Here is a 15,459-nt window from a genome sequence, read left to right on the forward strand (position 1 = left end):
AGAAAACTGGACATGATAAATATTATTGTAATCCAAATTCTGTTACGTCTGTTATGTTCTTCTGAGAATTATTATTATTAGTAGTAGTAGATAATTAGCTTGCTTGTAATCAAACATCAAACTTTGTCTCCCTGCTCAGTATAAAGCAGCTGATATATCCTCCTGGTTCTTCAAGCTTCTAGCTGCTGCCTTTTACCCTGACCTTCTGAAAGCAGATAGGTTCTCCCTTGTGTTCATGTACTTTTCTCTCAGTCAAGGAATTGGTGAGTGTTTAGATTTGGGGGCTTACGTCCTGCATTTCTCTTTTTCAAGTTTTACCCTCTACACTTCCTGCTGCTTTGTCAGTGCAAGCTGTGACACCTTAATCCAGTAAGCCTCCAGTTTTATTCTTCTTGGGCTGTGAGCAGGTTGTAGAATACCATCAGTCAAGAAGCAGAAGCCTTAGAATCTTACTAGGTGCACTTTTATTTTTCAAGATTCTTTTCTGTTGTAGTTTTGTCTGCTTTTTGCTAAGCCCTCTGTGATCTCTCCAACACATGCATATTTTATCAACCAGGAGTTGTGGCAGAGTTTATGCTCAGATTTTCATTTTCATCCTTTTTGCAGTTCCCTCGCTTCCAGAATTAACCTAAATTTCCAGCTCTCGTTTCTTTTTTATTCTTTTTTTTTTGTTTTTTGGTAACGGTGTCTCTGCAGGGTCACAACCTCGGCTCACTGCAACCTCCGTCTCCTGGGTTCAAGCAATTCTACTGCCTCAGCCTCCCAATTAGCTAGGATTACAGGCGCCCACCACCACACCCAGCTAAGTTTTGTATTTTTAGTAGAGACAGGGTTTCACCATGTTAGCTAGGCTGGTCTCAAACTCCTGACCTCAGATGAGCCACCGCGCCTGGCCTCGGGCTCTCGTTTCTGTCCTCCATCACCTTTGAGGAAGTAAGTGGTGGTTTTATGCCATGAGAGCTGTGGGGTTTCAGGTACCATGATGCAAAAAAAGCCACAAAATTAGCAGTTATTGTACATTGCAGTTGCTGTCCTTCAAGGTTAAGCTCTTTTCCCATTTCTGCCTGCTTTGGTTGCTTTCCAGTGCCTTCTATTAGTTGTTTATTGTATGGCATGTGCACATTTTATAATTATTATCTGAGGGACTGTTTCCCTTACTGTTTTACTCTGTTATTGCTGCATGCTGAAAAATCTCACCAAGCACATACAAACCATTTTCTTCATGTATAACATACTCATGTTAAATGGGGAAACATTTACCTCATTAGTGAAGCCTGAGAAATTGTTCTACCTTTGTGATACATGCTGTATCTTGTACATATTTCTTTGTTGTACCTTCTTGCAGGTTTGTGTTGACTTACATTTTCTTGCAAGTATGTGTTACATGCCTCTGGTAACTTCTGAGCAGAAACGGTGTTTGTCTTGGCACTTCCATAAATAAATACAGTTTTCGGCATTAAGTGACTTCACAGTAAATATTCTTAGAATGTGTTGTTTAAAAATTAACTGATGGGTATTTCTACCTTGATTTTTGTTTCCCATTCAATATAAATCATAAAACAGGAAAAATTGTAGTCTTTCTATACAAGGATTCATATGAATGCCACAAGGAAGCAGGGTCAAAAGTAGTTCCCAATATCCAGTCCACCTGTTCTTTTCTTTCTTTTTTTTTTTTTTTTTTTTTTTTGACGGAGTCTTGCTCTGTCACCCAGGCTGGAATGCAGTGGCATGATCTGGGCTCACTGCAACCTCCGCCTCCTGGTTTCAAGCTATTCTCCTGCCTCAGCCTCCTGTGTAACTGAGATTACAGGTGTGCGCCACTATGCCTAGCTAATTTTTTTTATTCTTAGTAGACATGGGGTTTCATCATCTTGGCCAGGGTGGTCTTTAACTCCTGACCTCAAGTGATCCACACACCTCAGCCTCCCAAAGTGTTAGGATTACAGGCGTGAGCCACTGTACCCAGCCAAGTCCATCTGTTCTGATTACAGTTCCTTCCATTCTAGGGATCAGTGTCATTCAATGATGTGACTGTGGACTTCACTCAGGAGGAGTGGCAGCACCTGGATCATGCTCAGAAGACTCTATATATGGATGTGATGTTGGAAAACTATTGCCACCTCATCTCTGTGGGTAAGAAAAATTCTCTTTGAAATTTTCAGTAGCATGTACTTCCTCTCAAAGTGCCTAAAGTATGTATAATCTTGAATTTCAGGAATAAAAGGTGATGAATTCCTTTTGGTTAGCAGAATGAATGATTGTGTCTTCACTTGCCCAGTGCAAGGTGCTACCTAGATTGATACACAAATGGGTATCTTAATTTGCAGTACTGAACATGCACCCTTCCTCATTTTCCAACAGTATTATAGCCCAATCAACGTAAGCCTTTTTTTCCCTTATCAGGGTGTCACATGACCAAACCTGATGTGATCCTCAAGTTGGAACGAGGAGAAGAGCCGTGGACATCATTTTCAGGTCATACCTGCTTGGGTGAGTTTCTGGCTCCTAGGCAGACCTAGCAGAATGTAAATTTAAAGAGGTCAAATGGTGGGTGATACCTTTGAAATGTTTCAGGAGTATCTTTTTAAAGGCTCCTGACCTCTGAAAACCTTCACGCCTATAATCTACACTTTGGGAGGCCAAGGTAAGAGTTTCAGGCCACGAGTTCAAAGCCAGCCTGGACAGCATAGCAAGACCCCATCACTACAAAAAGACAAAAATAAAAACTTAGCCAGGGTTGGGTGTGGTGGTTCATACCTGTCATCCCAGCACTTTGGGAGGCCAAGATGGGCAGATCCCTTGAGCCCAGGAGTTTGCAACCAGCCTGGGAATCATGGCAAAACCCCATCTTTACAAAAAAAAAAAAAAAAAAGTTAGCTGGGCATGGTGTTGTGCACCTTTAGTCCCAGCTACTCAGGAAGCTAAGGTTGGAGGATCACTTGAGCCCAGGAGGTCAAGTCTGTGGTCAGCCATGATTACACTGCTCCAGCCTGGAGACAGAGCAAGATCCTGTCTCAAAAAAAAAAAAAAAAAGAAAAGCCTGGAATGATGGCATACACCTGTGGTTCCAGCTACTTAGAAGGTTGAGGTAGGAGAATCACTTGAGCCCAAGGGTTCAAGGTTACAGTGAGCTAGAATTACGCCACTACACACCAGCCTGGGCTACAGAGCCAAGACCCTGTCTCAAAAACAAAAACAGAACCAGACTTTTAAATATCACTCTTTCTACTGGGCATGGTGGCTCACACCTGTAATCCTAGCACTTCGCAAGGCTGAGGCAGGTGGATCACCTGAGGTCGGGAGTTTGAAACCAACCTGGCCAACATAGTGAAACTCTGTCTCTACTAAAAATACAAAAATTAGCTGGGTGTGGTGGCACATGCCTGTAATCCCAGCCACTCGGGAGGCTGAGATCGGAGAATTGCTTAAACACGGTAGGCAGAGGTTCCAGTGAGCCAAGATCGTGCCACTGCACTCCAGCCTGGGCAATACAGCAAGACTCCATTTCGAAGACACACACACACACACACACACATATATATATATCACTTTTCCCAAATACATTCGTTCCTAGTTTGCTTCATATTATCAAAAATAACTGCCACTCTGAGTGTACCATAAGCCTTCTTTCTTTTAGATCTTTTTTATTGACTTGTGTCTCTTTTTCCAGCATTCTCAGTTCTTACCTTGCCATTGTGATAGATTTCATCAGGAAAGCTTTATGTATTTATTTATTTTTGGTTGTTTTTTGTTTTTGTTTTTGAGACGGAATCTTACTCTGTTGCCCAGGCTGGAGTGCAGTGGTGTGATCTCAGCTCACTGCAACCTCCGCCTCCTGGGTTCAAGCAATTCTTCTGCCTTGACCTCCTAAGTAGCTGGGATTACAGGCGTGCACCAACAGGCCCAGCTAACTTTTTTGTATTTTTAGTAGAGGTGGGGTTTCACCATATTGGCCAGGCTGGTCTCAAACTCCTGAGCTTGTGATCTGCCCACCTCGACTTCCCAGAGTGCTGGGATTGCAGACTTGAGCCACTGCACCTGGCACCATTATAATAGATTTCTTTCAGGCTTTCTTCAGCCTGTCTTTAAAAAGAGAGAAAATTATTGGCTAGTGGTCCTCTCCTTACTTAACATTTCCTTTCCTTCATACCACCTCGGCTTTATTTTCTGTGCTAAGTTCCCCTTCTCACTACAAATTTAGCTGTTAATTTTAGAAGTCACTTAACACGACCCAGGTTGATAAAGTCGAAGGTGCCATTTTCTTCCATTAAACCTTTGTGGTTCATTTTACATGGCTTTTCATCATTCCTGCAATCAATCCTTCATTTAAGTGACATAACACTAATTCTTATCCTAATTCCTTAAATGCTTATTTACAACTTGGCCTCTTTTCTTCACCACTGTGGCCATATCACCTGAAAAATGCTTGACACATAATAGTCACAACAGATTTTATTTTTTTAAATATATGTTTATTGTTTCACTGGACACTTGGTCTCATTTCTCTCATATGCCCTCCCATGATCTACCTTTCAATTATAATGATTCCATCCATTCTCAGACTGACACTCTTTATTTTATGTGTAGATGGCACTGACGTCAATATACAAAGCACATTTCTCCTACCTTCACTCCAGTTCATCAGGCGTACTATAGTCTATCATCTCACCTATTTTCTGACAATGTGTCAGAAATGAAAATCACTGGCTTTTTCAGCTCTTAACATTTTTCCCATTTATTTGTTTATTTGTTATTTATTATTATTATTATTTTTTGAGACAGAGTCTTGCTCTGTCGGCCAGGCTGGAGTGCAGTGGTGCAATCTCGGCTCACTGCAAGCTCCGCCTCCCGGGTTCACGCCATTCTCCTGCCTCAGCCTCCTGAGTAGCTGGGACTACAGGCGCCAGCCACCACGCCCAGCTAATTTTTTGTATGTTTAGTAGAGACGGGGTTTCACCGTGTTAGCCAGGATGGTCTCAATCTCGTGACCTCGTGATCCGCCCGCCTTGACCTCCCAAAGTGCTGGGATTATAGGCATGAGCCACCGTGCCCAGCCATATTTATTTATTATTTTTGAGATGGAGTCCTGCTCTGTCGCCCAGGCTGGAGTACAGTGGTGCGATCTTGGCTCACTGCAAACTCCACCTCCTGGGTTCAAGTGATTTTCCTGCCTCCGCCTCCAGAGTAGCTGGGATTACAGGTGCCCACCACCACGCCCAGCTAATTTTTGTATTTTTAGTAGAGATGGGGTTTCGCCATGTTGGCCAGGCTGGTCTCGAACTCCTGACCTCAGGTGACCCACCCGCCTCGACCTCCCAAAGTGTTCAGATTACAGGCATGAGCCACTGTGCCCGGCCTCCCAGAGTGCTCCAATTACAGGCATGAGCCACCATGCCTATCCTCCCATTATTTAATTCATTATTACTATTTTTATTTTTTTTATTTTTTTATTTTTATTTTTATTATTATTTTTTTTTATTTGAGATGGAGTTTCACTCTTGTTGCCCAGGCTGGAGTGCAATGGGGTGATCTTCACTTACTGCAGCCTCCGGCTCCCAGGTTCAAGCAATTCTCTTGCCTCAGCCTCCCTAGTAGCTGGGATTACAGGCATGTGCCACCATGCCCGGCTAATTTTGTATTTTTAATAGAGATGGGGTTTCTCCCTGTTGGTCAGGCTGGTCTTGAACTCCTGACCTCAGGGGATCTGCCCGCCTTGGCCTCACAAAGTACTGGGATTATAGGCGCCCAATCCCTTCAAAATAATTTTGTTTCTACTACAAAGTCAACTTGGTTTTTCTGTTTCTCTTATCATCTCTTTGCAATTTGTGATATGGTTATCAGCTTGTGAAATATATTGACATTCTCCCATATTCTCATTTCTCACTGACATCATACAAAATGACAACTATCTTATTTCATGTATTTATTACTGGAATTATCATTTGTCTTTGTGATAAGTTTTGTCTGGATTCATTCAATGTTTATTGTTACTTTCCTCACAAAGTATCCCATCAGTTTTTCCCTATTTTTTATCATTTATTATATGAAATTGAAATTTCTTTCAGGAACTGTCACAATAAGCCCTCATCTGGTCTTTTCAACTTTCTCTTGGAGAAAATTCTTGATAATTTCCACATGATCTAGTCTCCTAATTGTTGTTCATGAATGTAGGGTTTGTTATCACATAGATACTTTTCGTTGTGTTGTGTTCTCCCTTTATACTATATATCTTTTTTTTTTTTTTTTTTTTTTTGACAGAGTCTCACTCTGTTGCCCAGGCTGGAGTGCAGTGGCTTGATCTTGGCTCACTGCATGCTCTGCCTTCCTGGTTCATGCCATTCTCCTGCCTCAGCCTCCGGAGTAGCTGGGACTACAGGCGCCCGCCACCACGCCCAGCTAATTTTTTGTATTTTTTAGTAGAGACGGGGTTTCACCGTGTTAGCTAGGATGGTCTTGATCTCCTGACCTTGTGATCCACCCACCTTGGCCTCCCAAAGTGCTGGGATTACAGGCGTGAGCCACCGTGCCCAGCCTATACTATATATCTTCTATGTCTCAAGATTTCTCTGTGAACTCTTCCTTGATTACTGCACATCATATGTACCTTACTTTTTTTCTGAATTCCTGTGCTAACTACTGACTATAACACAAACATGCACAATTCTTGAATACAGTCATATAATTTCTTTCCTAATTGTTTATGCTTAAGGATTTTTAAGGATGCTTCAGGATTCTTTCCCTCAAAAATAAGATCCCTTTTGAATCTTCATTTTTTTGAGGGAATCAAGCATTCTTAAGGATTCTTTTCCTAAAAGATAAGATCCCTTTTGAAACTTCATTACTGTGGTATTATTTAACATGTTAGGTGTTCAGTAGTTGCTGCGTTAATTGCTTATGGAGCTATGTAAGGGAGATATCTTTTCATCCATTCAGAAAGCATATACTAGCAAGTTCTTTTTAGATGTACCTACTCATACTGTGTCCCTATAGATTGTGCTTGAAGTGGTTGCATTCTGCCAAACATCACCTAACTATGATTATGCAGGGATCATGTAAACTCAAAATAATTTTTTTTTTTTTTAAGACGGAGTCTCGCTCTGTCGTCCAGGCTGGAGTGCAGTGGTGTGATCTCGGCTCACTGTAAACTCCACCTCCCAGGTTCAATTGATGCTCCTGACTCAGCCTCCGGAGTAGCTGGGACTACAGGCGCATGCCACCATGACTGGCCAGCTTTTTTTGTATTTTTATTAGGGACAGTTTCACCATGTCGGCCAGGCTGGTCTGGAACTCCTGACCTCAGGTGATCTGCCAGCCTCGGCCTGTCAAAGTGCTGGTATTACAGGCATGAGCCACTGTGCCCAGCCCAAAAGAGTTTAAAGATCACCAAAAAAGTATTTCTATGACAAAGGATCACTATCAAGTCTGCATTTTTCATGAAATATTTATGTCAAAGTGTAAGATTGTTAAAAGAGTTGTTAACATAATTTTTCTAGACAATAATTATATTGTCTCGAAAATTTTAAAGAAATAGAGCTTAAGGCCAGGCGCGGCACTCTAGCCTGGTCGACAGAGTGAGACTCCGTCTCAAAAAAAAAGAAATAGAGCTTAAAATGGTGGGGGAAATATATGAAGGGTTTATGAGATCGTGGAACGATATGATTTCTTTGAAGATTCTCTAAAGATAAATGGAAGTAAACCTGGAAGGCAAGCTAATTAATTAAAAGAATGTGGCTGGGCGCGGTGGCTCAAGCCTGTAATCCCAGCACTTTGGGAGGCCGAGACGGGTGGATCATGAGGTCAGGAGATCGAGACCATCCTGTCTAACACGGTGAAACCCCGTCTCTACTAAAAAAATACGAAAACCTAGCCGGGCATGGTGGCGGGCGCCTGTAGTCCCAGAGAGGCTGAGGCAGGAGAATGGTGTGAACCCGGGAGGCGGAGCTTGCAGTGAGCTGAGATCCGGTCACTGCACTCCAGCCTGGGTGACAGAGCGAGACTCCATCTCAAAAAATAAATAAATAAAATAAAAAAAAATAGGCTGGGCGCAGTGGTTCAAGCCTGTAATCCCAGCACTTTGGGAGGCCGAGACAGGCGGATCACGAGGTCAGGAGATCAAGACCATCCTGGCTAACACGGTGAAACCCCGTCTCTACTAAAAATACAAAAAATTAGCCGGGCGTGGTGGCGGGCGCCTGTAGTCCCAGCTACTCGGAGGCTGAGGCGGGAGAATGGCGTGAACCCGGGAGGCGGAGCTTGCAGTGAGCCGAGATCGCACCACTGCACTCCAGCCTGGGAGACACAGCGAGACTTCGTCTCAAAAAAAAAAATAAATAAATAAAAAAAATTAAAAAAAATTAAAAAAAAATAAAAGAATGTGTACACAAGTGTGTTATTAGGAATAAGTAAGGTATATACAGGGCAGTAAGTATCAGGCCTGACTGAGGCAAAAACTACCTGTTATAAACAGGTGAGATCTGTCAGGTATGTGGACAGCCCTGAAAACTTGTGAGAATATAAAAAATGAATCTAGACAATATAGTTTTGTTTATAGGAGAAATTCCTTGTATATGTTAGTATTGGAGTTTTTGGACTCAATGAAGAAATAGGTTTTTGAGCATAGCTTTAACATTGCTTCATTAGATATAGATGATTGCAAGGTAAGTAAAGTTAGAAATAGCTATACTTTTATAAGAGAAATGAAGGTTAAAGTTAATGTATGATCTAGGACCAGATTGTTTAATCTACCATATGAAATTAGTATTCTAATCTACCATATGAAAAGCTGGAATAAAGGAATGTTACTGCATTGGGGAAGGATGTAAGCCAGTCTTTCCTTAAACCTGAAAAAGTGAGTCAGTAACTGAAAAGAGGACTAGTCATGACAGCTTTGTTATTGAACAATTCTGAAAGAAGTGATTTAGCAACTGTCTGAATACAGCAATTGAATATATTCTGATCTGTTTTAAAGTTGCTATTGGAAGTATTTTACTAATTTTCCCTTCGTAAGAGAAAATAATTCCTACCTATGTAGAGGATAGAGCATAGACTATAGGATTGTTTTGCTAAATACTAGAAAATGAATTGATAATTTAAAAACTAAATTAATCAATGACAACTGCATAGAGGAGGTGGGTTCAACAGCTGTATGTGTTTTACCGCAGTCATCTAGGGATGTTTGTATAAAAGTATTGGTGATCGGCCAGGCACAGTGGCTCATACCTGTAATCCCAGCACTTTGGGAGGCCGAGGCGGGCAGATCAAGAGGTCAGGAGTTCGAGACCAGCCTGGCCGGCCTGGTGAAACCCCCGTCTCTACGAAAAATACAAAAAATTAGCTAGGCGTGGTGGCATGTGCCTGTAATCCCAGCTACTCAGGAGGCTGAGGCAGGAGAATCGCTTGAACCCGGGAGGCAGAGGTTGCGGTGAGCTGAGATCATGCCACTGCACTCCAACCTGGGCGACAAAGTGAGACTCTGTCTCAAAAAAAAAAAAATTATAGGTGATCTGTGTCCTTCAGAAGTAATCTTTCTTCTAGTATTATCACTAAACAAAGATTTTTACTAATTTTTCTTGTCCATCCTACTTACATTTTAATGCTTTTGAGAGGTTCACTTCATTTTTTCTGAACACTTACCTAACCATCAACCCCCTTCTGCCATTCTTTGACTTCTTGGTTGGTTTCACTTTCTCTAGGTTCTAGTGCAAAATGCAGAAGGTATTAATGCTTATTCTTTACATCTTCATCCTTTTCCACTCTGAAGCAGTTTTTGTTTAGGTTCCCCTCCCCGCACCCCCTCCAGGCCAGTGGTCATTTGTCCTGGGTCTCTTTTTGTGCCATATGCTAGACCCTAGTGAAATTCCTTTGCATAGCAAATGTGTGAAGATTCACAAATTATATTTTTTTCTAGAAGAAAACTGGAAAGCTGAAGACTTTTTATTAAAATTCAAGGAACACCAAGAGAAGTATTCTAGATCAGTTGTAAGCATCAACCACAAAAAACTCGTGAAGGAGAAAAGTAACATATATGAAAAGACATTTACTCTAGGCAAAAACCCTGTTAATTCAAAAAATCTACCTCCTGAATATGATACTCATGGAAGGATTTTGAAAAATGTTTCAGAATTAATCATCAGTAATCTAAATCCTGCAAGAAAGAGACTTAGTGAGTATAATGGATATGGGAAATCACTCCTGAGTACTAAACAAGAGACTACTCATCCTGAAGTCAAATCCCATAATCAAAGTGACAGAGCTTTCAGTCATAATGAAGTTCTTATGCAGTATCAGAAAACAGAAACTCCAGCACAGTCATTTGGATATAATGACTGTGAAAAATCATTCCTTAAAAGGGGAGGCCTGATGACACATAATAGACCTTACAGAGGAGAAAACCCATCTGTATATAATAAAAAGAGAAGAGCAACCAATATTGAAAAAAAACATACATGCAATGAATGTGGTAAATCCTTCTGCAGGAAATCAGTATTGATTCTGCATCAGGGAATTCACTCAGAAGAAAAACCCTATCAATGTCATCAATGTGGAAATGCATTTAGAAGGAAATCATATCTCATTGATCATCAGAGGACTCACACAGGTGAGAAACCCTTTGTTTGCAATGAATGTGGTAAGTCCTTCCGCCTAAAGACAGCCCTCACTGATCATCAGAGAACACACACAGGGGAGAAATCATATGAATGTCTGCAATGTAGGAATGCCTTCAGATTGAAGTCACACCTCATTCGTCATCAGAGAACTCACACGGGAGAGAAACCATATGAGTGTAATGACTGTGGGAAGTCCTTCCGCCAGAAGACCACACTCTCTCTACATCAGAGAATTCATACAGGTGAGAAACCCTATATTTGTAAAGAATGTGGGAAGTCCTTTCACCAGAAGGCAAATCTTACTGTACACCAGAGAACTCATACAGGGGAAAAGCCCTACATTTGTAATGAATGTGGGAAATCCTTCTCCCAGAAGACAACCCTTGCTCTTCATGAGAAAACCCATAATGAGGAGAAACCCTATATTTGTAGTGAATGTGGAAAGTCCTTCCGCCAGAAGACAACCCTTGTGGCACATCAGAGAACACATACAGGGGAGAAATCTTACGAATGTCCTCACTGTGGGAAGGCCTTTAGAATGAAGTCATACCTCATTGATCATCACCGAACTCACACAGGAGAGAAACCGTATGAATGTAATGAATGTGGTAAATCATTCAGTCAAAAGACAAATCTCAATCTACATCAGAGAATTCATACGGGAGAGAAACCCTATATTTGTAATGAATGTGGGAAGTCCTTTCGCCAGAAAGCAACCCTCACGGTACATCAGAAAATACATACAGGCCAGAAATCCTATGAATGTCCTCAGTGTGGGAAAGCCTTTAGCAGGAAGTCATATCTCATTCATCATCAAAGAACTCATACGGGAGAGAAACCATATAAATGTAGTGAATGTGGAAAGTGCTTCCGCCAGAAGACAAATCTTATTGTACATCAGAGAACTCACACAGGTGAGAAACCCTATGTTTGTAATGAATGTGGTAAGTCTTTCAGTTATAAGAGAAACCTCATTGTCCATCAAAGAACTCACAAGGGAGAAAACATTGAAATGCAATAAATGATGTGGTTTCTTATATGAATTCTTTACAAGCTATTGTAAACCTTTAGTTTTAAAAAGAAAAGCATGCTGAAACATGTTAATGTAATTTTAAATCACAAGTCTAATAATTATTAAAGTACCATACTGAATAACTGTCTACTGTTTACTAGCATATAAAATGGGTGTGATCATTATTATTGAACTCTATCAGCTATGAAGCAACTGCTCTTCCTACTGACTCAAATAGTTTATTTTTAAAAAATACTTATATAACACATGCAGAGACAAGATACGGAATGATTATAAGCATTAATCTCCATAAGAGAAAATATTTATGAACTATATTTCTCGTTGCACTCTGTAATAAAAAGCAGTTAGTTGTTACTTACCTAAGAGTTACCACTTCCATACCCTATAACATCAAAACGTAGTTTTTGCATGTTTATAATTTTATATATATATATATTTTATCAGACATCATGAATTCTTTTATGTCTTGCTTATTTCACTCAGTGTTTTTAAGATCTGTACATTATTGCATGTGGCAGTAGTGTATTTTCATTTTGCATACTATTCCATTTTAAGAATATATTCGTATTTATCCTATTGATGGATATTTGTATTTTTATACTTTTGTGTAATAATAAAATTGCTGCTGTAAATATTCTTGTTTATGTCATGTGTGTTTGTGTGTATGTATTTCTGTTGAATTTATACCTGGGACTGGAAGTATTCATTCCAAGGGTGTATACGAGGTTTTTTTTTTTTTTTTTTTGGTCATTCAGACTGGAGAATTTCTACTAAAAAGAAACCTTGCGGTTTTATAATTGTGGAAAGGCTATTAATAGATCATGGACATGTGAATGCAGTAAATGTAGACAGCCTTTAGCTGTCTCTCAATGCTTAAATGCAAAACAAGCAATTCATATGGGAGGGAAATCCTCTAGTTGTCATGATTTTAGGGGTACTTTAGCCATAGCTTATTACACCTTATTTAATATCAGGGAATTAGAATTCATACAAAAGAAAGGGACATTGAGAAGGGAAATAGGTGAGGAGGATTTGATAGTATCAGAGTCTTTTTTTTTTTTCTTTCTTTCTTTCTTTTTTTTTTTTTTTTGAAACAGATTCTCGCTCTGTTGCCCAGGCTGGAGTACAGTGGCGCAATCTTGGCTCACTGCAACCTCTGCCTCCTGGGTTCAAGCACTTCTCCTGCCTCAGCCTCCTGAGTAGCTGGGATTACAGGCGTATGCCACTATGCCCAGCTAATTTTTATATTTTTAGTAGAGACGGGGTTTCACCACGTTGGTCAGGCTGGTCTTGAACTCCTGACCTCATGATCCTCCTGCCTTGGCCTCCCAAAGTGCTGGGATTACAGGATGACCCACCGCGCCTGGCTACAACACAAGCCTTTTATACCTTAATCTATGTTATAGGAAATGTAAGTCTCTGAAAATCCCAAATAAGTGACTAGAGATTTTTATGTTTGAGAATTGGAAATCTGCTAAGACAGTGACTTCCACAGTATCCTTTTGGCGAGAAGAGTAAGCTCAATGGCAACTTGAAAAGCATTATTGCAGGTCCTTCCTGGGAAGGATTACTTACAACCAATATTTACTACATTCATGAAGTCATTATAATAAAATTCAGTAGAAATTGATATTTATTTATTTATTATTTTGAAACGGAGTCTCTATCACCCAGGCCGGAGTGCAATGGCGTGGTCTCAACTCAGTGCAACCTCCGCCTCCTGGGTTCAGATGATTCTCCTGCCTCAGCATCCCGAGTAGCTGGTACTACAGGTGCGTGCCACCACACCCAGCTAATTTTTGTATTTTTAGTAGAGACAGGGTTTCACTATGTTTGCCAGGCTGGTCTCGAACTCCTGACCTTGTGATCCATCTGCCTCGGCCTCCCAAAGTGTTGGGATTACAGGCGTGAGCCACTGTGCCCAGCCTGACAATTATTTTTTAATAGATTTCGAACTGTAAACCATATCTGCATAAACAAGAAGATGGTTCATGGTTCAAATATTTGACTTTAAATATATTAAACAGACCCTGTAGCCTGTTAGAAATGGACAGCCATTGCCAATCAGTAGTAAATTGAACCATTGTTGTCAATCCTTATTTTTCTTTTTTTTTTTTTTTTTTTTTTTTTTTTTTTTTTTTTTTTTTTTTTTTTTTTTGAGACGGAGTCTCACGCTGTTGCCCAGGCTGGAGTGCAGTGGCGCGATCTCGGCTCACTGCAAGCTCCACCTCCCGGGTTCCCGCCATTCTCCTGCCTCAGCCTCCTGAGTAGCTGGGACTACAGGCGCCCGCCACCGCGCCCGGCTAATTTTTTGTATTTTTTTTAGTAGAGACGGGGTTTCACTGTGGTCTCGATCTCCTGACCTTGTGATCCGCCCGCCTCGGCCTCCCAAAGTGCTGGGATTACAGGCTTGAGCCACCGCGCCCGGCCAGTCCTTATTTTTCTGATAATTTCATAGCAAAAAATGAACAGGGTGATGAGACAAAAGCATAAAAATTTAGACTTGATAGTAGCATACAGAAAACACATGTTGTGTGTATGTGTGTATATATGTAAAATGCCTTGTCTATAATGACTAGACATCATTAAATTTAGCCTTAATTTATATATGCATAAAGATTTTTTAAAGACTATACATGGGATAAACCTATTAAGGTAACTAAAACAGGTAATTATAGGACTTATAATCAGAACTGTGAGAACCCAAGGATGTTGTCATTGTGAATTTATAGGGGAGTTATATAGTAGTATATGCTAACAGTGGTGACTAATGGAAGAATTGTACTCATGACCAAAGATGCAAGCCTACCTTGTTTTTCTAGGTGGAGAAGATGGCCTAACTGGATGTTTGTCCTAGCATCAACCCACCAAAGATTTGGGGAACATGTGAGTCACATTCTCTGGAACATTGTACTCCCCTTTGATTTTGCGTTTCCAGACATTTAAGTGGCTACCACAAAAAATAAAAAGTATCTGTGGTATCACTACATGTGCTCCGCTGTCTCCTGATTTACTGATTATCATGAAATAGCCATGTACTGTTTCAGTAGAACATTGTATCCAATGTCCACTTTATTTTCAAACATACTACATATATTCATGTTTTATAGCTCTTGGATATGAAGAACTAGAAAGTATGAGGTATTAATGGGCAGTTTTATAAATGGCCAAACTTCGAAACTTTGAGTCCGGGCATGGTGGCTCACACCTGTAATCCCAGCACTTTGGGAGGCTGAGGTCGGCGGATCACCTAAGACCAGGAGTTTGAGACCAGCCTGGCCAACATGGTGAAACCCCCTCTCTACTAAAAATACAAAAGTTAGCCAGGTGTGTGGCGCATGCCTGTAATCCCAGCTACTCGGGGGCTTGAGGCAGGAGAATCACTTGAACCCAGTAGGTGGAGGTTGCAGTGGGCCAAGATGATGCCATTACACTACTGCCTGGGCAAGAGAGTGAGACTCCGTCTCAAAAAGAAAATACAATCATGAACCCAGAGATTATTTAAAGATGTTTTGTTATCTAAGAAAACTTCCATTGTAGGATACATAAACAATTCACAAAAGTATTTGTATAATAATCATTGAGCATCTTTCCATAATCATGCTCATAACTTTCAGTTTTAACATTCTTTGCATGAAAAACTGACTAAATAGTTTCTTATGAAACTGTCTGTATTTCAGGTTTTTTGTTTGTTTTTTGAGATAGTTTCACTCTTGTTGCCCAGGCTGGAGTACAATGGGATGATCTCGGCTCACCACAACCTCTGCCTCCTGGGTTCAAGCAATTCTCCCACCTCAGTCTCGTGAGTAGCTGGGATTA

The 15,459-nt window shown here is 40.7% G+C and overlaps 1 protein-coding gene across 12 annotated transcripts in view; it reads left to right on the top strand.

Moving 5' to 3' along the window:
- Positions 1 to 14,627, top strand: part of LOC105495460 (zinc finger protein 567) — a 57,880-nt gene extending 43,253 nt beyond the window's left edge. For 10 of the 12 annotated variants that reach the window (XM_011765062.2, XM_071086425.1, XM_024797168.2 and 7 more), the window contains 3 exons: positions 2,007 to 2,133; positions 2,404 to 2,490; positions 9,908 to 12,274. In XM_011765062.2, the coding sequence (XP_011763364.1) occupies positions 2,007 to 2,133; positions 2,404 to 2,490; positions 9,908 to 11,628 (1,935 nt within the window). In that variant the 3' untranslated portion in view covers positions 11,629 to 12,274. Of the gene's footprint in view, positions 1 to 2,006; positions 2,134 to 2,403; positions 2,491 to 9,907; positions 12,275 to 13,314; positions 13,413 to 14,462 lie in introns of those variants that run through there. The other 2 variants (XM_071086429.1, XM_071086430.1) reach the window with 2 other exon arrangements.
- The last annotated feature ends 832 nt before the right edge of the window (positions 14,628 to 15,459 follow it).

This window comes from Macaca nemestrina, chromosome 20 (genome assembly GCF_043159975.1).
Source record: "Macaca nemestrina isolate mMacNem1 chromosome 20, mMacNem.hap1, whole genome shotgun sequence".
Classification (NCBI taxonomy): domain Eukaryota; kingdom Metazoa; phylum Chordata; class Mammalia; order Primates; family Cercopithecidae; genus Macaca; species Macaca nemestrina.